General features: G+C 44.5%; 1 protein-coding gene across 2 annotated transcripts in view; it reads left to right on the forward strand.

The window, feature by feature from the left end:
• Positions 1–20,470, forward strand: part of SMOX (spermine oxidase) — a 56,058-nt gene that overhangs the window by 32,789 nt on the left and 2,799 nt on the right. The window contains exons 3-6 of one of the 2 annotated variants that reach the window (XM_050895662.1): positions 2,899–3,125; positions 11,620–11,793; positions 14,382–15,081; positions 18,985–19,725. In XM_050895662.1, coding sequence (XP_050751619.1) covers positions 2,899–3,125; positions 11,620–11,793; positions 14,382–15,081; positions 18,985–19,328 — 1,445 coding nt within the window. In that variant the 3' untranslated portion in view covers positions 19,329–19,725. Of the gene's footprint in view, positions 1–2,898; positions 3,126–11,619; positions 11,794–14,381; positions 15,082–18,984; positions 19,726–20,470 lie in introns of those variants that run through there. The other variant, XM_050895663.1, reaches the window with a different exon arrangement.

Here is a 20,470-nt window from a genome sequence, read left to right on the forward strand (position 1 = left end):
CCTGGTTTGAGGGCAAAAGGGCAGCCTGATCCTGGGCTGTGTTTTCTTCTTCTGTACTGCCTGGAGCAGCAAGATGGCACCTGAGGCATGCAAGACCTGCTCATTTCTCAGAACTGGCTGAAGCTTACAAAAAACTGTTACAGAAGTGGTTCTTCCAGGTCTTCAACATACAATCATTTTGATCTGCTTGTCTAAATGGCATTTATATGTTAAACTACTCTGGCCACTCCCCTGTCTGCACACTTGACTAAAGATCCGATTTAAATCTTCAGCAAAGCTACGCTGGCACCTTGTCAGGGTTATATCCTAATACTTCTACTCTCACTGCGCCATGCTGTGTCTTGCAGGGGACAGTATTTTCCCTCAACTGCATAGAGTGTGTTGCTACTCAGCACAGGGGAGTAATTTGGATTTTCAGAGGTTTGGTTCATCTTTTCGAGCACAGGTGAGGCAGAGGGTTTGTGTGTTTGTGGATTGTAAGTGTGTTTCTTGTACATGATCTATAACATCTGTATCCACTGCAGATATTTCACAACAGGATGCCCAAGGAGTAGTCAGGGCTGCAAAGGGAAATGTGAAAGTTCCCGTGCGTATTCAGAAGGCTTGATACGCAATCTGTGCATTCCTTTGGAAAGTTGCTGGTATGGTATATTGTTGTGCATAGGCCTGTTTTGACTGCTGCTTGTGTCTCAGTAATTGTATTCACAGAATAGGAAACAGATTTTTTTCTATTTTTTGTTGTATTGGATGATTCATTCGAAGTAGATTAATATTGAAACTAAAATCTTTTAAGGCCCTGAAAGTAAATTAGCTATCTCTGTTTAAAAAGAAGTTATTTAATTTTACACTTTTAAATAATTTATCGTGTAACTTACACTAGGTAACAACTGGCTTATCTGCTTGGTCATGATGATAGTGTCTTTGTAAGTATTACAGGCAAGAATGACTATTTTTAATTTGTTGGTATTTGATTGTATTCCACACAGCTACTGAAAACAGGAGAACTTGGAACACGTCATAATTGTTACTGAGCACCAATACAGTGGGACCTGCTGGCATATTTTTTTCTTTCAAAGATCAGGTGCCCCATGAATAAGAGCTATATACAGGAGGAGTGTTAGTGTAGCAGAGAGCAAGCTCCTGACATAAAGCAGCAGGCAGTATTCCTGCTGCTGATCTGGCATGTGATGACTCGCAGGAGGATTGCATTAACAAGGTGACTGCCACATGCAATATTTATGAGCTTTGTACCTTTGGCTGCCAATGTACAGCAGTCATTTCCGCTAGGCTGGGTGCTCTGGGAGTGTATTGGAGTTTGCGGCGCCTTAAATATTCACACGTTTGTGACTTGATGCTGCACGCTCTGAAGCACATGCTTTGTTTTAGGTACACGTAGAAATCTTGTGCTCTCGAGTTCTGTAATGCATATTTTGAAGGGCAATCAGCATGCTCCTTAATGATGAGGTGGTTGTCTGCTTGAAAAACAAGATACGTGGAGCTTCCCTTGGAGGCAACGTCTCAGCTGGAGAGCAGCTTTTCTTGGAGCTTTCACCTGTTAAACTTGACTGCATTATAGCATAGCGCTGCAGTGTCTTTCTGTCTGAGCATATATTTACATGTTAAACAGTATATGATGACTGGTAACTGCACGATCCTTTCTTCATCAAGCAGGATCCTATTAACTATCCCACTTAATCAGGCATTCACACACCTCTGCAGAGCGAGCTGCACAGTGTGGTGTTGGCTGGGGTGCTGGGAGAACCCAGCGTTGTCAGACTTGGAAACAGTTAGCTTTGGACTTCTGAGAATCTGTAAAAATGTGGGTGGAGGACATGACCAAGCTTATTTTTAGCACCTCCTTTCAGCTGCTGAACATCTCCCTGTGCTATCACTCCAGTCGTGGCAGCGCTGGCTTAGGGGGGGTCAGAGCCCTGGTGCAAGCCCCGTTAGTTATAAGGAAGGGAGAGAGTGGGGCTGACCAAAGTCTTTGTGTTTTGCAGGCAGAGAGTACACGTGATGAAGACTAAATGCGTTTGGTGTTTAACCTGACAGTGCATCTTTTTTAAGAACCTGATGTAAATTTTCAAAGGCATAAATAATAAAATATAACCTATTTACTCATTTGGGGAACGGAAATGCATTTTTGTATTGCAGTTAATCTGAGGTATATTTGTAAATAACATGCATTTTTAATCACAGGACAAGGTTCAGTATGCAGGCCACTGTTGCTATCCCAGGGCAATCCAATTTTTTCCTGTATCTCCCTGCTGTAGATGCTTTTCTTCCTGTGTGTGGGTATCCATCCCCTCCTCTCGAATACAGTGGATATTTGAAGTCTTTAGGTACTCTGTTCTTTCCCTACGACTTTAATATTTATGTAAGTATCCTTATATGTCCTTTTTGCAATAGTGCAGTGTGGCTTCTTACAGCTCTTTTCCTTCCCACACCCCCTTCACTACTACATGGCTTGTGCTGCAGCACGAGCAGTACCTTCTCCGCTTTCTGGTCATGTTCCTAAGGGCAGGTTTAGACAAGATGATTTAGAAGGGCCAAGTAGCAAGGATAGAGCAGCTACTAACAACCATGATAAGAACTGGGAACCTAGAAGATTCTGAATTTTGCCTTAAGTATCAGAGGTGTGTCACTGTGATGTATCTTTATTGGAAACATCCCATCCTTCTAGCACTATCTAAACTTGTATCCTGCAGGACTGGTTTGAAGAACATTGGCATTGCCCTTGTCTAACAGAGAAAGCTTGCTTAAGTGATGTTCAAACCTGTGGTGTCCTTGAGCACTTGTTCTGTTTTTGCACATGTACATTTTATTTAGGGTTGAGTGTGACATGCTTTCAGAAAAATGGGCCTTTCCAACTAGGCTGCTTGGTTTACTCTCCTGCAGGGCACGCCACTTTTGAACTGGGAGCTACGTGGATTCATGGTTCACATGGAAATCCAGTCTATCATCTAGCAGAAGACAATGGTTTACTTGAAGAGACTACTGATGGTGAGAGAAGTGTTGGACGGATCAGTCTTTACTCCAAGAATGGGGTGGCTTATCATCTTACCAACAATGGGCAAAGGATCCCGAAAGATGTGGTTGAAGAATTCAGTGATTTATACAACGAGGTTGGTATTCAGCTGCTTTGTCAGGTTGTAGATTTGCCTGAAACACTGGGACGCCTTGACAGTTCTAACGTTCCAGGTACTGGACAAAGGTAGAAAACCAGTAATGTCTTTAATTTCTTTAAAAAAACTCAACACTTGGTTTGCTCTCATCTGCGTAACTATACCCCATTTGTCCCTGATGTGGAATTAACTCACTGTTGTTAGGAAGAACAATTTTTCCACATTTGTCATCAATTTAATCACTTCCAGCAACTACTGCTGGGGAAATCCAGTCATTTGCTCTAGAAAGCTGCTACTTAATTAAAAGGGTAAAGGAGGGATCAAATTACTAAACAAAGTAGAACGTAAAACCTTAGCAACAACCAGCTAAATATGGTAGCCCTGTGACATTTTATTGATGTTATAAATACCATAGTGTGCTGTGTACTATGCCAAAATCAGCGCAGTATTGTAGGAATTGCAAGTTTTCTTGCATCAGAAGGAAAGGAACATCTTTTCTGGTAGACTCAGACCAGTGTGGACTTCAATTTAAGGTTATTTTAACTTCTTTTGCTCAATGTTCAGTGACGTCCTCTTCAGTTCAGTGTAGATGAGGGCCTCAGTATGTGACAGAAGAGCCAAATAGGAAAAAAAAACCCCAAACAAACAACTACAGACACAGAACCTAAAAATACTAAATAGAAGCCTGCAAGATGGAAATGAAAATGCATGTTTAGTGGAAAGATTAACCTCTGCTAAAAAAGCAATGAGGCAATGTTACACTCAGACAAAAAAGGCCAAATTTACTTTCATGTAACTCAGCACTGCTGCTGTCCTCCTAGTATTTCTTTCAGAGGGAAAATGGGGTTTCATACTGATTTGTGCATTGAACACATGTGAAAGATTGGTATTAGTTCTCTCTGCTTTCAGTAGGAAGATTTGGCCTTAGGCAGAGTGAAGTGAAAGAAGGAGGCTTGCCAAAGTTAATTATAATTATTCCCCACATTTTTTTAGTGTCACTTATGAAGTACTTACGAAGGGGGGTCAATGCAGAATGTCTAGTCCTCCAGGTAATGTGATCTCTCAGTGAGTTATATAAAATGGAGCAAAACATTATTATTTTCATCAGGCTGTAGCCATGCCTAAAACCTTCAGATTTTCATCTGACAGTGAACTTCACCAGTATTGACGCTTGGCTAAACACACACTAGATTCAGGTTACTCTTGCATGCTTTATGTTTAAAAATATGTCCATGAGCATTTAGAAAGCCACCAAGAGAAAAGTCACTGTAGCCTGTAAAGAATTATCAAGAATTGAATGGGGAGCAGAAATGGGGATTTTATTGTTTCAAAAGACTTTTGGCACTGTCCTGGGTCTCTGAACTGGAATCTGGGATGGGATGGCACGAAATCATTTCAGTTTGAGAGAGGCATAGTAGGCATTTCAAAGAAACCTCATTATGGAAGGAATTTGGCAACCCGTGGCAGGGAGAGAATTCTTCTTGGACAAATGCAGGTGGAGATAATTCATCTGAACAACTTTTTCATATTACTGGATTGCAAACAGAACCAGAGCCAGCCAGGAAAAAAGACAGGTGAGATGTGTGTGGAGCAAGATTAACAGCAATTAAGACTAGAAGAGAGAGAGGGAGTAAGTGAAAATACTGCAGTGAGCAGCATTATTTATGTAAATGGAACACCGCCAAACTGCATGCAGTGCTCGGTGATCATCCTGTCTCAAAGATGATAGGAAAATCTCCAGCAAAGGGAGGGTGTCAGAGGCAGGCAGACTCTGAAATGAGAAGAGAATACAAAGATGAGAGCTCCTTAGCTTTGAGATACAGCCAATACGATATAAGCTATAACAAGGTGCCAGTGTTTTAGAAATGATTAATTTGGCAAATCTACCCTTTCTTTTAAAGCAAGAGAAAGGGGGCAGCCAGTGACATGAGAGAACAACACAGTAAAAGTTAATCTTCTTTACGCAACACATAATTAGCTTATCGTTGCTACAGGATATATTTATCTCTAGGAGACAGAAAAGGCTCTCACATTTATGGATTGTAAAAATGTCTACAGCTACTCTCTGCGATAAAAAATATGTAAGGGACAGCTTAAGCCAAGAAGAGGACATCAGCCAACCTCTACTTGCCGTTGCTGGGGAGGTACTTTCTCTGTTTTCCTTCAAAGTATGCTGGAATTTCTTGCAGGGGCAGCTCACGGTTTTGTTGAGCTTCTTGTCCCAGCCTCTTTGGGGTGTCAGACTGGACGATCTTTAGTGATTTAAGACAGCTGACTGTGGTTTCTTCCCCGCGCTGCGTAGGAAAAGTGGGAATTAAGGCGAGCTACGTGATCTCCTGAAAATCTCTAGTTAAAAAAACCTGTGTGAAATACAAGTGCCCTGGTGGGTGGGCGGTCAGGAGCATGTGCAGCAGGCGTGTGGATTTGGGGACCTTTTCCTCTGGCATAAGGTGCAGAGAATGTTTCTGTTTACACATGCTGAGTCTGCCTCGTGCATTTCTGTTTTGTGTTTTGTTGAGTCTTCCACTCCCCCAGCATTTTTTTTTTTTTTTTGCATTTTCACTAGAGTCCATGCCATCATTTTTTTTTTTTTTTTTTTTTTTTTTTTCATCCTGGCTGGCCAATACTCTCTTGCTTTAACTGGTGATGAAATGGGTGCTGGGGAGGAACAGTAGGAATTTAGTCTTCAGTTCTGCATCTCTGTTTTTTTGAGGAGGCAAGTTTTCTGAGAGGTTTTGTTAAAATGTCTTGAAGTTGTCCAGGATAAAAAGCCATCTTACAGATCACCGAATCCTGAGGTCAGGCTCCTCCCTTGCCTCGTAGGAGCTCCCAGACCCTTCTCAGAGTCTTGAGGCAGCCCGCTGTTAACAATCCCACCGTCAAGTCATCTCATCCCTCAGGCTGCATCTCCCCCTTTAGAAGAGGCCGAGACAGCAAAGGCTGTGACACGCGCTGTCCTGACTTGAAAAGAAAAAAAAACCAAACCAACCAGCAACCGCATGATGGATGCAAAGCCTAATCAGGGATGGAGCACTGGCATTAACAGTGGAAAATGTAGTCCTGAATGAATGGAGCTAAATTGGTCACAGTTTCAAATGCCTGCCCTCCCCTGCACAGCCGGCTCACTTCCCATGCACTCACACGCTGCCCTTCTTCCGCTGCAGCAGCTGCCATGTGCTTGGGCTCTAACATATGCCTCCAGCTCTGCTTCTCCAGCTGTATCTCTCTAGCCCCAGTTATCTTGTCATCTGGACACCAAATTGTAGTGAATGCAAAGAGCAGGGGGTCTCCCTCGAGTGTTTCACTTGGGTATGTGGAGTCACTGAAGCTGGAGCCTAGCAAGGCGAAGTCTCTCCTCTGTGTGCTGAATTTTCCTGGTGTGAAAGGCAAGGCACCACAGTACCTCCAGAGCCTTCCCTCGCTAGTTCATTTGGAAAGTCCTTACGCTTTTTCCGGGCACTTATCCAATTGTTTTTTGGCTGGCTTCTTCTACTTCAGTACAAGTTTTGCTTCTTTTTGTTTGCAGTAGCCTGAATTTTTAATAGCTGTAGGGATGCCTCACAGAAGCCTTTATTTGGTTACGAGAAAGCCAGCAGTAAGAGTGCTCAGCTCTTCATTTCTGTAGCAGAAAGGTCCCTGTGAGAGGCTGTCTTAACTGAGAGGCTGATGCACTGTATTGAAGTCAGTCAAGATCTACCACAAGCTTGTGACTGAGGTGACCCGGATCCTCCTGCATGAGAGCACTAGAAAACTGAGCAATGCCTGCAAGGAAGGTCTCCAGTCCTGCAGAGCAGCTACCTGGATTTCCAACCACGCATTGCCAAGCGATGCACCATGAGAAAGGGCATTGAGCCTGCTGTTGGCAGGACAGCTCTCCAGCCAGTGTTTTTTTTAAGACTAGCCTTCTTAGGCCGTGTACTGTGCGGGGCTGGCACTGCTCAGGGTCATTGTCAGTCCATTTGGTCAGTCTCTCAAAGGAAGGAGGCACCAGCATTGGAAGGTTCCCGAGGGTGTGATGTCTGTGCCATGTATTCACAGTCTGCCCACCTTCCTCTCCACTCCTGCTAGGATAATTGGGGGAATCCTGGGGCTGGGGGAGGATTTTGGCCTCTGCTTGTTTATACCACATCTTCTTGACCCTCAAAGAAAAGTTACAGGAGAGTGACCTTTGAGGGTAATGTCTGCAGCTTGAGTGTCTGTGTGTCCACGTATAACTGCTGGGAAAATGTGAACAGGGACAGCCCATCTCAGAGTTGCTCTTCTGTCCCTGCTAAGTCCTCATTTCCCTCTCCGAAGAGATATTTAAGGCCATCTCCCAGGTATTTGTGAAGGGTGGGAGGGAGGTGGTGTGACAAGTTCAATGCGGGTGAAAAATCACACTGCTTTGCCTGCCCAAGAATGTCACAGTGCGTCGGCCAGCCTGATTTAGAAAAAGTGCCTGGTTTTACATAGGCTTTTCAGTAAGGATGCAGTCCCTAAAGACCTTCTTCACAGGAACCCGCCCTTTAACAATCAGCTAATTAATGGCCTTGTTATCTGTCAGCTTTCTCCTGTGTGCTGCACAGCTTCTGGGGGAGGGGTGCAGCCAAAGAATGACAAAGTTTTCCACCCTTCTCACCCCCACCCTGCGCTGGGCTTCGTGCCATCCCCAATTAAGCTTCAGTGCCTTGCCTTGCGTTATCGTAGAAAGCAGGACCGAAGGGCCACCGAGAGTCACCCTTCCCTCCCTGCCCCTCTATTGCACTGACAGATGTCTGGTCTGGTAACAGCATGGACCTATCTCCATCGGGGTTTTTTTACTGACCGGGGATTAAATCACTGTAGTTTTTAAGCCAAGTAAGAAAAAGACAATGCTACAGATCGTCACCGGCGCTGACAGGAAGGAGTGTGGATTGGGATGTGCTTTCCTGACCTCCTTCAGTGCTGAGAAACTTCTTTATTTAGATTTGTTCTTCCTAAGAGACTGCCTCTTCCTGTGGTGGAGGAGCACGTATGTAGTAAACACGTGTAGGTGGAAGCTTGTAGGTAACAGAGAGGACATCCCTGGTGGAACCCACGTTCTCTGCAGAGACCCTGGTTGTGGAATGCCCCAAAGCTTGTCAGAAAGAAGACAGAAGAGGTAAGCTGAAGTGAAGCCATTTTAGGATTATGGCCATTCAATTAACTCCTTTTAATTTCTGACCTTCAGCCCCATTTCCCTGCAGGATTGTATGTAAACCCTCAGAATTAGGGATGGAAATCAGCTTAGAATGAATAGTCGCTTGAGATGTTCTGTGTCTTTTGCTTCTGCTGATGGTTCTTGCAGATAGGCTTCTAGGGCTGGTTCTGCCCAAACCCAGAAGAACTTTAGAGTGAGAAATGATTAGGTCATTGTGCTGGGATGTGAGTTTGCCAGTGGTAGGAGCTGGGAGTTGATGCAGGCTGTCCTTATTTTTTCTTCCTGCTTGTATCAGGTCTGTGATAATAGAAAAGGGAGATGAGTCTGGACTGTCTATGGTGTAGCTCTCCTTGCTGATGGGCATGGTGCTCTCAGTTTGGATGGATGGATATTTTGTAGGGTTAACTAGAAAATCAGCAGAATCTTTGAGGTGGTTCTTGATGCTACCTTTCACCAGGCTCTTTGAAATAAAGCCCACTTGAACTCTCACAGGAACCCTTCTGTCATCACATCATGATGAAATGATTGAAGGAGAATGTGTTTTCAAATCTCACAAATGCCTGTTCCCAGTGACTTCAGAGGTGGTCCCGCAGGCATGATGATGCTTCTTTCTGTTATTATGAGCAGTTTCCCACCTGGGGAAGGAAAGCCTAGGTAACTCCAACTCCAGACAGTACTATTCTGCTCCTGCTTCATTAGAAACCTACCTTAAATGGGACTTGTAGTGAACCTTTCCCATAGTTTCTTATATGGGATTTTATTGCTGCATGTGTACATTAAAGAAGACATTTTGAGCATCTTTTTGATTCTTTTATTATGACAATATATCTCTTAATGTAGGACTTGCTGTTGTTTCTCCTCTTGCTTCTTGCCTACAACAGCTTTGCCTTCTGTTCTTCATCAAAAGGTTCAGCAACCCCAAGAAGAGAAAAGCAAAGGAATAACAGGGATTCTGAGAAAAAATCCTGGTGGTGATTATACTTACCTGCTGTCTGATTGATGGGATCACATATATAGGAAAGAATTTACTTCATGTTTACAGCACAGAGAACTGTGCATTTCTGCTCTTCTCTCTGTTGGGCAATGAAGAATACAATGGTTAATAAAAACATACCCATGGCTCACTTATCCTTTTGGCCAAACGGTAGCTGGGTTTTAACACAGCTTTGCTTGTCTTGTGAATGCGTTATCTGCTTATAGTGTGCAATCGGCTTATGAAAGCTGAGCTGCATTATGCTGACGCAAGGTCTATGCAGCTTGTACTTGCTGGAAGTGGTTTGGGCCTCAGAAATCAGTGGACCTGAGAACCGTGGGATGTTGAAGCTGCCAAAGAGCTTTTGGCATTGGGGAACAGAGAAGACACTATTTCCTTTCCTTTGCTGGAAGCCTTCGTGCCCTGTAGGGCATTGGTCTCCACCTGTCTTGTCTGGAAATCTCCTTCGAAAGGCTGTGTCCCAATCGGTGGTTTAAGTTCTCTTCTGTATTCAGCAGTTCCACTCATTTTTCTTGTGGTTACTTCTCTGTTTTTGTAGTTTATTTTCCCCCTTTTTCATTCTTTCACTTATTTTTTTCTTCAGTTTCCTCCTCGTACCTTACTTGTCCTTATCTACTCTCCTTCCTCCATTCACTCACAGACCTGCTCTCTCTCGCTTCTACCACTACCATGCATTTTCCCTTACTACCTCCCCTTCCTCATCATCCCTCTACTTTGCCTCCTTAAATTCACTTTACTCCTAAAACCCAAGAGAAAATTAAGCTTCTGGGGAGTATCGGGATGGGAAGAAACTAAAACATTGGTGAATTAGCTATATCAGCAGAGAATGAGAAGCTGTAGGAGCCTTTGAAGGAGAGGCTGTCACAGTTCAACCAGCTTCCTACCAGTCATTTACTTTTGAGTTGAACTCCTCAGAATGTCCAGATAATCTTTCTCCAGAGGAGGATCGTAAGTTGTAATGAAACCATCTTTGACAGGAAAAACTCACCGAGCAGGGATCTTGCCTCTCTACTTGTAAGAGTACTGTGCAACCCTGTGGCATGATATAAATAAGAAGGTGACTCATTCTGGACAAACAAGTCATTAATGGGATGAGTTGCACTTCTGGGAGGCATCTTTTAAAAGCTTTCCTGTGTTAAAAGATTCCTCGGAGTTTTTCCATGGAAATGAAGGGCCAGGATTCAACTGCAGGCTCTCCTGGCAATATTACAGACAGAAGTACTGATTACTCCAGACAGCTACAAGCAGATGGCCAAGGTGGATGGTTGTTTTCTTGCTTTTAAGTAGCTTGTACAGTGGAAAACTGGGGTTAAAAAAAAGTCAGGAAGATCTCCTTCAAAGAAGAATGATTTGTTAGAAGGGGATTTTTCTTGCGGGTCCTTCTCAGGCTGGTTCCTGGTGGGGGGCTACTAGGGATGTCATTGTTTTCCATGGATCTGTACCTGTCTTGTGCTCAACAAGTAAAACGTGTCCATACAAAATTCCTTTGCTAAGCCTGTGTTTGTTGCTTCATGTTTTTCAGGGGACAACAGAAAACTAAGTATGAAACTGAATTCCCTCACCCTGGTGGATTCCTGGGCATTATTGCTAAATAATTAGAATAATGGAGAGGGTGGAAGGGCGGGTTCCAGGTTAGAGCAGTCAAAGATCTGAGCCCTGCAACCTGACAAAGGTTTTAGACACAGAGTCCGCACCTGGGATTGCGCCTGAGACATCACAGTGGGAGAAGAGCTGGTGCCTTTATTGTCAGATGTGAGGATGCACATGGGTCCTGCTGCTTGAGTTCGCTCCCTGTAGACTTTGGATGGAGACTGGGGCCAAGTCAGGCTGTGACGCTGCTCAGCAGAGCCAGAAATTACACATAGCAAACCCAAGCCTGCTCTGTAGAGGTGCTCTGCAGTCTGCGCTTGCCTGGCTTACTGATCCAGCTGCAGCATCTAAACAGCTGGTGGAACAACAGGCTTTAGCTACTGACAGTGGCAGGGCTGCCTCACTTGGTCTTCTGCAAGTGATAGAACAGACATGCTCAAATTAAAAAAATAATAGTAAGTTAATAGTAACTTAATGACTTAATAATAACTAGACTGTTGCAGGTGAGTAAGGGTGGTTATCTTTGCCTGGAGGGAAGTGTTGCTTCCTGCCTTCTAACCAGCATAGCTGTGGGTGCAGCTTGACGTGGCGTTGGAGCAGAGCGCACAATAAACTGCCAAAGCCGATCTCTAAAGTTGGCAAGAGAAAGTGATCGGAATATGCTGGGTTTGGATGGAGGAAAAAGCATCCTGCTTGGGGCTTGGATTCTGCTGTGAATCACGTTGTCCATCTTTCTGTCCTGTCTCTGGCAGGTCTATAACCTGACTCAGGAGTTCTTCCAACGAGGTAAACCAGTCAATGCTGAGAGCCAGAATAGTGTGGGCGTCTTCACACGGGACGTAGTGCGCAAACGTGTCAAGGCCGATCCGGATGACACAGAGGCCGTCAAGAGGCTGAAACTAGCCATGATCCAGCAGTACCTTAAGGTGTGTGTGCATGTCATTGTTTTTTTGTTTTAACTAAGAGCAGACAAATCTTGAACCTCAGACACCCGGCTAAGCCTTGCCCGTCACTAGGGAATTACTTTTTGTGGTCTCTTGCAGCTGGGGCAGTTTGTGTTTATATTGACAACTTTTCCTCATGAGGCATATCCAAAGATAGTGGCCTGCAAGAAATAATGCCTTTACTCTTTTTTTTTTTTTTTCTTCTTACCTTAAACTTCCAGCTTTCTAATTAGAAGGGGCTTTCCTAGGCCCTGTTAAATTTTCTGGTGTGATTTAATATTTTCTTACCACCTGAAGCTACTCTATTATCAGGTTCTTTTAGTAATGTCTTGTCTTCTGCCTTACACCTGGGACCCCATGATCCTGCCTGAGTGTCTTTTACCCCCTTCTGCCTCTGTCCATATCTCAGAGACCAGAAGAAATGTAATTTTGATACTAGTAATTTGCTGGAGAAATCCCTAGAAAGCATTTTGAAGGTAAAGCAATAAAATCAAAGGTAGATTGTATAAACCCATGTCCTAATCATCTTTCCTCATGGCTTCCCTAGTTCTTTTTATCTCCTTGATGCCTTGGCCTAAATGAGATCTCTGTGGGATGAGGACTTAATGCTGCATCAAGCACTCCACAAGTAAAGTGTAACAGTCATTCCTATTTCAATTATAATGACTTAAAGGCTTATGAAATGAGGCAGGGGAGGCAAGCAGCACTCTGTGATGTGGGTAAGTGTATGGTATTCACTATTTACAGGTGGGAAGCTGAGACAAAGAGAAATAAAGACCTAAAGAGTCTCACAGGAGATCTGTGATAAAGCTGAGATTTGAACCCAGGTGTCCTGAGCACTGTTCTGATATCTCAGTGTCCTAACCCAAGAGCTTGTATCACAGGGTCTCTCCACAGCTGCCACGTAAAAACTAGTTATTGTGTTATCCATGTAACATCACCCGTGCAGACAATGTTAGTCATTTGATATAGCTCTGATTTTCCTGGTGGTTACTTCTGGGGTTGCTACAGGTTGCCACAGCCAGAGACTTTTCTGCAAGTCTTGCAAATCCCTTCTCATGTGTAAATACCTGAGAACAGCAAAGCTTCTGATACTTAAGACTATCAGATCAGAGTGGTTGCTGAGAGAGTGGGAATTAACTGGTGTCTCAGGCAAAGTATAGTCTTGGTAGTTGCCTGTTTTTGTCCCTGGCATTTTTCCTTCATGGTTGAAAGAATCAAATAGCTGTCACTCTTTGTTATCTTCATAATATGGAGTGTCCTGTTGGAGCATCCAGGCAGGATGAGCGGCCTGTTGCGTGACCCAGGGTGCAGGGTTTGTATTGTGGGCCAGCAGAACTGACCCTGGGTGAGTGTTGGAGAGTGCTCGCTCAGCCATCAGATCGAGTGGAACCACAGCAGACTCGGAGGGTAGGTCTTCTTCAAGACCTAGCTGCTGGCGACCTGGCCTAACAGTTGTGCCTGCTCAGTCTTCACTGGAGTCATTGGGCAGTGACCAGGAAGGAGCAACCACCTTTTTGTCAGTACAGTCACAGGAGCAGCCTGCGAACTACTCAGTACAACTTTGACTTGTTTGCTTGACATCTTAGCCCAGCACAGAGATTCCTGCCCTGCACCAGGACGCTCCACAGGGAGAGGGTCTAGGCTTGCCAGGCTTCCAAACATGGTTGTTAAAATGTGGAAAGGCCTGGAAAATTGGCCAAAGGGTGAGGCAAGGAATTGTAATGTTCCCCCTTGCCTAAAATGCTTGAAGAATTCCAGTGTGCGAATCATTGTGACTCCGATGATATGAAGATTTTAAGATCACTGTCCCATGGCATTAGTATTATCATTAGAAACTTATCACAAGACAGGCCAAACCTTCTGCCTTTGTTCCAGGGATTGCTGGAAGCTACGGCTATGCCTAATACTCCTGCAAACATTAACCAACAGGTCCCAAATCTAAAGCTTTGATTATAACATGAAGTGAATCAAATGCAAGTGTCTCACATCTTGGCATTTCCCTTTTCTGTCTCCTTCAGTTCCTTCTGTGTTGGGTTCTCTCACCTCTGGCAGATTGTTAGCTTGCTGATTGCTGACTGTTTGACAGCATGTTGAAAGCTGTAGACAGCAGAAATAGCTGCCAAAAGTTTTTCATGGCTCCTCGTGGGAACATTTATTAACATTGGAAAGAGCATCTGATTAACATAGCTCCAGCTTCTGTTGTAGGAGCACCAAGCAGCCAGTCCCTGGCCAGTGAAGTGGGTTTTAAATGATAGAAAACAGTCAGAACTGTAACCCAGAATCATGCAGAAGCAAAGACATCATCTCTGAACTCTGGATGATGCAACCGTGGCTGATGCAACACAAGCTGATGCAGCTTGTTACCATGACAAAATGGTTTCTCTGGTTGGAAGGCAGGCTAAGGATTGATTTTGTCAGGCCCTATGGCCAAACACTTCTTTACTAGCAAAAATAATGTGGTTTAAGAGTGGGATTCAGGACTCCCAGCTCGTGTGCCCTTGCAGTGTTGTGCTGTGGCAAAATGAGTTGCTCTGTGGCAATGTTGCTTTTGTGTTGCTTTTCCTTAGGTAGAGAGTTGTGAGAGCAGCTCCCACAGCATGGATGAAGTCTCGCTCAGCGAATTTGGGGAATGGACCGAAATCCCTGGGGCTCATCACATCATTCCTTGCGGTTTCATTAAAATCGTGGAGATTTTGGCCCGCTCCATTCCCGAGTCTGTCATTCAGCTCCGCAAGCCGGTCAAGTGCATCCACTGGAACCAGTCGGTCAGCAAGGAGATTGAGAGGGTGGCTGACCACAACAGTGACCTCCCCGAGGAGGACAAGGGCTCCGATGTCTTCGTAGAGTGCGAGGACTGTGAGTTCATCCCAGCTGACCATGTCATTGTGACTGTGTCCCTGGGAGTCTTGAAGAAACGCCACGAGAGCCTGTTTCATCCCCGCTTGCCCGAGGAGAAGGTGATGGCCATTGAGAAGCTAGGAATCAATACGACTGACAAGATTTTCCTGGAGTTCGAAGAGCCTTTCTGGAGCTCTGAATGCAACAGCATCCAGTTTGTCTGGGAAGATGAGGCGGAGAGTGAGAGCTTGACTTATCCCGAGGAGCTGTGGTACAAGAAGATCTGCAGCTTTGATGTACTCTACCCACCAGAGAGGTACGGCCATGTCCTGAGTGGCTGGATCTGTGGAGAAGAGGCTGTGATTATGGAGAAGTGTGATGATGAAACTGTGGCAGAAACCTGCACCGAAATGCTACGTAAATTTACAGGTCAGCCATGCTCTGGTTCCTTTGGTGAGTAGAGAAGAGAGGGAGAGTGGGGCTGGGGTGTTGAATAACTGCTAGGAGGAAATGCACTAAAGTGATTTTTAGTTCTTTGGCATTTTATGTTCCTTTGAATGGGCTGTGCATGTGCTTCCAGCATACCTCCTGCTTGGGTGTGCCTGAAAGCTGTTTATACAGAGGGGCTGATAACCAGCTCAGGAAGTGGTGGGCAGAAGTGCTTGAGGATTCCACATCCTCTGCTTTATTTAATCACAAACAACTCTTCAGCAGCTGGAGCTGTCGGACTCAGTACTCCTGAGGACTGATCTCAGCTGTGGAAAGCAGCATAGCTCTTTTAGGGCCAGTGGAGTTGAACCTCTTTAGGTCTGGTGAGATGTGGTGGTTGAATCACATCCCTGACTTCCATTCAATCTGAGGCTATATGGAAATCTCATTGGCCTAAATTTCGAAGAATCCATTGATCTTGAGAGTTTCCCTTTCTGGGTGGTTCACCTAAAGCTTCCTGAACCTCACAGGTTTCACATGTACTGAGCACACATCACATTAAAGGCAGCAGCTGGAGCAAGGCAGATCTTATGTTTATCATGCTGAGAAAATCTGAGATGAAATCACTAAAAGTAGTAATATTTGAAGAAGCTGGGCACTTTTGCAGTCACTTCTCTAAAGTTTGCACACCTTCCCAAGGAAAGGGCTTTCTGTGTCTGTGGAGTTGAGATCCTCTGATGAGAAACACTGTATAAGTTCAAGCGTAAGGTAGTAACACTGAAAGAAATAGTGATTGACTTATTGGCAGTCTTGAAACAAGGATTTTGGATTTATACATAATTATAACCAATTATAAGAGCAGTGTCCTCCAAGATTAGGTGTATTTTATGCTATTCTAGAGATGGGTCCCGTGATCAAGCTATTTATATCTGCCTGCTAGCTCGTGTTAGCCAAATCGCAACAGCCAGTGGGTTTCCAGCCTTACCTTTTGTCCATGGACCTCCAATTAACTGGAGAAATTTGCCTTCACAAGTGTAGCTTTCCTCTGTGCTTACAGACCGTTTGCTACCGACAACACAGAGATTTAGAGCAAGGGTCCTGGAAGCTGAGGACTACCTGCATAGCTGGCTACTGCCGAAAGAGGTTTTACGTTTTACTACTCTCTTCAGAAATCATAGGGTAGACTTTGGATTCAGAAACCCTAATGCAGCGACCAAAACTGAATCCTTGTTTCAGCTTGTTTGGTGTTGCATTGATGTTGGATGATGAACCTGTGGCTCCCCTGCAGCCTGCAGTGAAGTAGGATGGATCAGTGAATGCTGGACTCTGGGCAGCTTCTGCCTCCTGAGCTGTTTGTTTTCAGTGGTGTTGGGTATCCCTACGTTATGTTGCGACGTCAGTACATACATGCCTTCTTTCCTCCTGACCTCAGCAGGCCAACTGCTGCTCTACACAGGCGTAGCAGGCTATTCTCCTCTTTAAGGCCAATTTGTTCCAGTGCTGACGTCTCCCAGAGCGTATAAACAACCTTGTTTGTTGCAGCTCTTCTTGCTTAAGACCTCTTTTCTTTTTTTTTTTTTTTTTTTTTTTTTTTTTTTTTTAAACCACCTCGATTCATCTGGGAATTTGGCTCTTTGGGTCTTTCTTAGTTTGGCAGATGGAAGTGTACTCTCGCTCTTTCTTCTTGGGCTCCTTCACTGTTGTTATTGTTTGCATGTGTTGGATGTTCCTCTCTTCCTCCCAGGATGGAAATATGTTGGCACTGGTCATCGGTATGTGCTGCAGTTGCTGTTCCAGCTGATACTGCACTTGGTCACTGTCCATCAGACTCTTCAGCAGTGTGAGCTCTATCTCAGCCTTCTGCTAATCCTGGGTTATCTAACCCTGGAGAATTTCAGACTGAATTTACCAGGGCCTTGCCCTGCAATGAACATTTTGTGCATAAGTTGAGAGGTGGCCTCTCAGCTGCTCGAAACTGTGAGAAGAAAAGCTGTTCTTGGAGCACCCATTACACAACATCACCTATTCCACTTTCTGCCCAAAAAAACTTGTTAGTTTGTAGAAAACCTTTTCACAGATCTTCCAGGATGGCCTTGCTGAGGTAGCTGGGTTTATCCTGTTACCCTTGCTCTCATTTTCCCTAGCAGGCTCACAGAAGAAGCAATACCTCAAGGCTAATCTGGGCCAGGTGCCAGGCAGGCTGAAATAACAGAAGGGTGCTCAGCTCTCCATGCACCTACCAACTTGTCCACTGATCTGTTTCATTGGGAGAGTGGGTTAGACCAGCTAGAGAGTAGTTGGGGTTGGACAAAGCAGCCTTCTGTCTGTGATCTAACTGTAGTCATTTCTGAAAATGACTGGACTCCTCTGGTCCCATTAGTACCACCAAACCCAGCTTTTAAAGCGTTTCCCACCGCCCAGCTTCATGTAAGTCAGCTAACTGAGTTGGGAAACTAGTCCTTCTAGGATCCTAAGCTCACTGGAAGGAAAGACTCTTCCATAAGGCAGCTCACATCTCCCACACCTCACTTGGTGCTCTGTGACATCTTCTGAAGAAGCTTTTCTCTACTGATTATAGAGAAAGCCTTATATTCGGTAATGAAAGTAGGTAGTATGAGCCTTTTAATATTCATTTTGCCTTTTGTAGCTTTCATGTTCTGGGTGTAAAATCCCCCACGTTCTTATTTCTTATTCTTCTATTGAAGAATTAATGCATTACCAGGTGGATTACCATCTTCAGCTGTGTTTTCCCAGTCCGTTGCTCATGGAGGCCTTTGCTTTGGATTCAGAGGGTATTAGACCAGTCCTACGTTAAAACCATTCTTGTAGACTGGGTGTTATTTCACACTGAGAATTTCTCTCTGAGAGGAGATGATCTGCCTCTGTGACCTTAAATTTCACATGTAGGTTAGTGTTGCGGATTATCTGGCTTAGCTATGAAAAGCTCCGAGGATTGTTCTAACCTAAGAACCATTGACAATTACTGCTTTTCACAACCGGATGGCTGAAAAGCAGTGTCCTCTAAATCTGATTAAATGGGATGCCTTCAAACAATTAGAAGTCTTGCTCTGGTTTCTTTGTTGGCTAAGCTCTGAGTGTTAGAAGCTAGAAGGCAGTAATTGCAGACCTGCTCCCTTCTGAAGGACTCACTGATTTGTCAGGCTGCGGCTGGAGGTGCCCTGAGTTGTCCTCACCGTCCTCCAGCTATTTCTCTAGAGGGGAACGGATCTCTTTTAGGTTCTGCATCACATCTACCAGCCCCGTTTGGATGCCTGGGATACCCTCATGTCTCTCTGGTGGCTGTAGACACTGTTGTGTGGGTAGTACCACAGATCTCTGTTGGCCTTGGTGGGATCTTAGATATCCTGCTCTCAGGCAGGCAACTAAATTTGGGTGTCTTAATTTAGATCTGTGAGTTGATTTTTATCATAATCCTGTGTCTCACAATCAGCCCCACGGCCAATAAATCTATGTAGCCGCACCTCCCAGTAGCTGAATAAAGATGGGATTTTTTGAGGCACATGGAGTCATCTTGTATAACTTCACAAGTGGGAATCTGGCATAAAGATATGTGCCTTCCTATTTTAGTGAAGGCTAAGGTCCTTTTTTAGCCATTTTATCTCTCTTTGGACAGTGGAAACTTAGAAGTTTCCACATCTGTATTAATTGTTACTTTTATCTGTAGGCAAAGGCACATGTTTACCCATCTATTTAAGAGCAGATTGAGAAAGTCCAATTAAATCTGTTCCTTGAACGAATGTGGCCCTCCCAGGCTTTGTAGTTTCTGTCTTGCAAACAACAGTTCAGGATCAGAGCTTCTGTTCCATGTTCCCGTCTGACCTTCAACCAAACTCCTCCTCTCTGTGTGCAGCAGAAATGAAGATCTCCTGATTTTTCTCTTAGAAACAGCTCCTCACATTAAAAGGTGCATAAATGCAGAAGCACAGGGGCACAGTAGTTGCATGGTGGACACTTGGATCATGCTGAGGCGGTCTGATGTGCTGGAGAACCTTGAAGGAGCTCATGAGAGCTGGTACGTCTGCACCACGCAGCATGGTGCTGGGGAAGGAGACTGGCTTTGGTTCTGGGAGCTGTACAGCTGCGTTTTAATGTGCCCAGGCTCCGTAGCCCTGCTCCACGCTGGCAGCTGGCTCAGGCATCTCTGCGTGAAGCTCTGCCATCTGCCCACTGCCACACGCTTCATGTTGCTGTGCTGCAGTTTCCCTTGTGATGAAGTTGCTACGTGAAAAAAGAGTTCCCTGGTGGGAAGGCTGCTGTTTACCTGCTTGTGTAGACCCTACAAGGTCATCCATGGGAAACACTACAGAGAGCCAAAGCTGTTGCTTTTACCAGTCTGAACAGTTGCTCTATTAAATATTGCTGGATTTATACAATTGTTGATTGGGCTGATGACTCGGTAAGCCCTTTTGTTGACAAATTTCAGTCTTCTAGCAGATCTGTGGCCTTATCTGCAGGCTGACAAGCCCTCCTCTCATTGCTTGTAACACTGTGTGTTCCTATTGTTAATCATCTTTTTATCAACACCTTACTTCTTGATTCCTGTATTGAAAATCTTCTGGGTACCTTGACAGTGGAACATGAGAACATGCACCAGCTACAGAAGAGGCACCACCAGCCCACTGCAGAGACTCCTTTTATTTGAAAATACATTGTGTGATTGTTTTTGTGTAATGCAATGTGATGGATGACTGCTTTGGCCCTGCTTGGTGTTGTGTTGTCTAACAGCTGTCATGGTGTGTTCTCCTGGGTTTTCCCCCAGCCCTTAAAAATAAAAACATGATAACTTATTTCCTTGATGCATCTGAGGGCTCCCTGTTCTCAGACTCCCTTGGGCTTTTCACTTCCATCCCAGGCATTCCTGCTTTGAAGATTCTTGGGAGAGCGTATTTTAGAGGCTTTGTTATGCTAAATTCTTATTCCTGAAACAACATTCATTTGTAGGATGTTTTGTTTGTAGGGTATATTTATTTGCTAGTCTGTGCCATATTTTGATCTGGGCGTTAGTGGTTAGAAAGTGTTCACAGTGTACTCTGGCAAGCCATCCAGGTGCCTTTGCTCTGTTTCAGCCTCGTATTTCATAGTTCTGGTTGACACACGATACTCCTAAAACCAGTAGCTGAACCAGGGAAGTAACCTGCTCCTGATTTTAAGGAATTAAAGGCATGACTAAATAATTCTTTGGTAGGACTAAATAATGTGATGCCTAACTAGTCTTTACAGTTGGATGTCTCCCTCTCTAAGCCCTGATGAAGAAAGTGGGGGAGTTTGGGTCGTCTTCATAGCAGGCTGAGCATGCTGAAGTGTTACAGAGCCAGGGTCTGAAGCAGGCACAGGAACTGTGCAAGATGCAAACATGTTTCAGTCACTC

The sequence above is a fragment of the Gymnogyps californianus genome, chromosome 4, assembly GCF_018139145.2.
Source record: "Gymnogyps californianus isolate 813 chromosome 4, ASM1813914v2, whole genome shotgun sequence".
Lineage (NCBI taxonomy): Eukaryota > Metazoa > Chordata > Aves > Accipitriformes > Cathartidae > Gymnogyps > Gymnogyps californianus.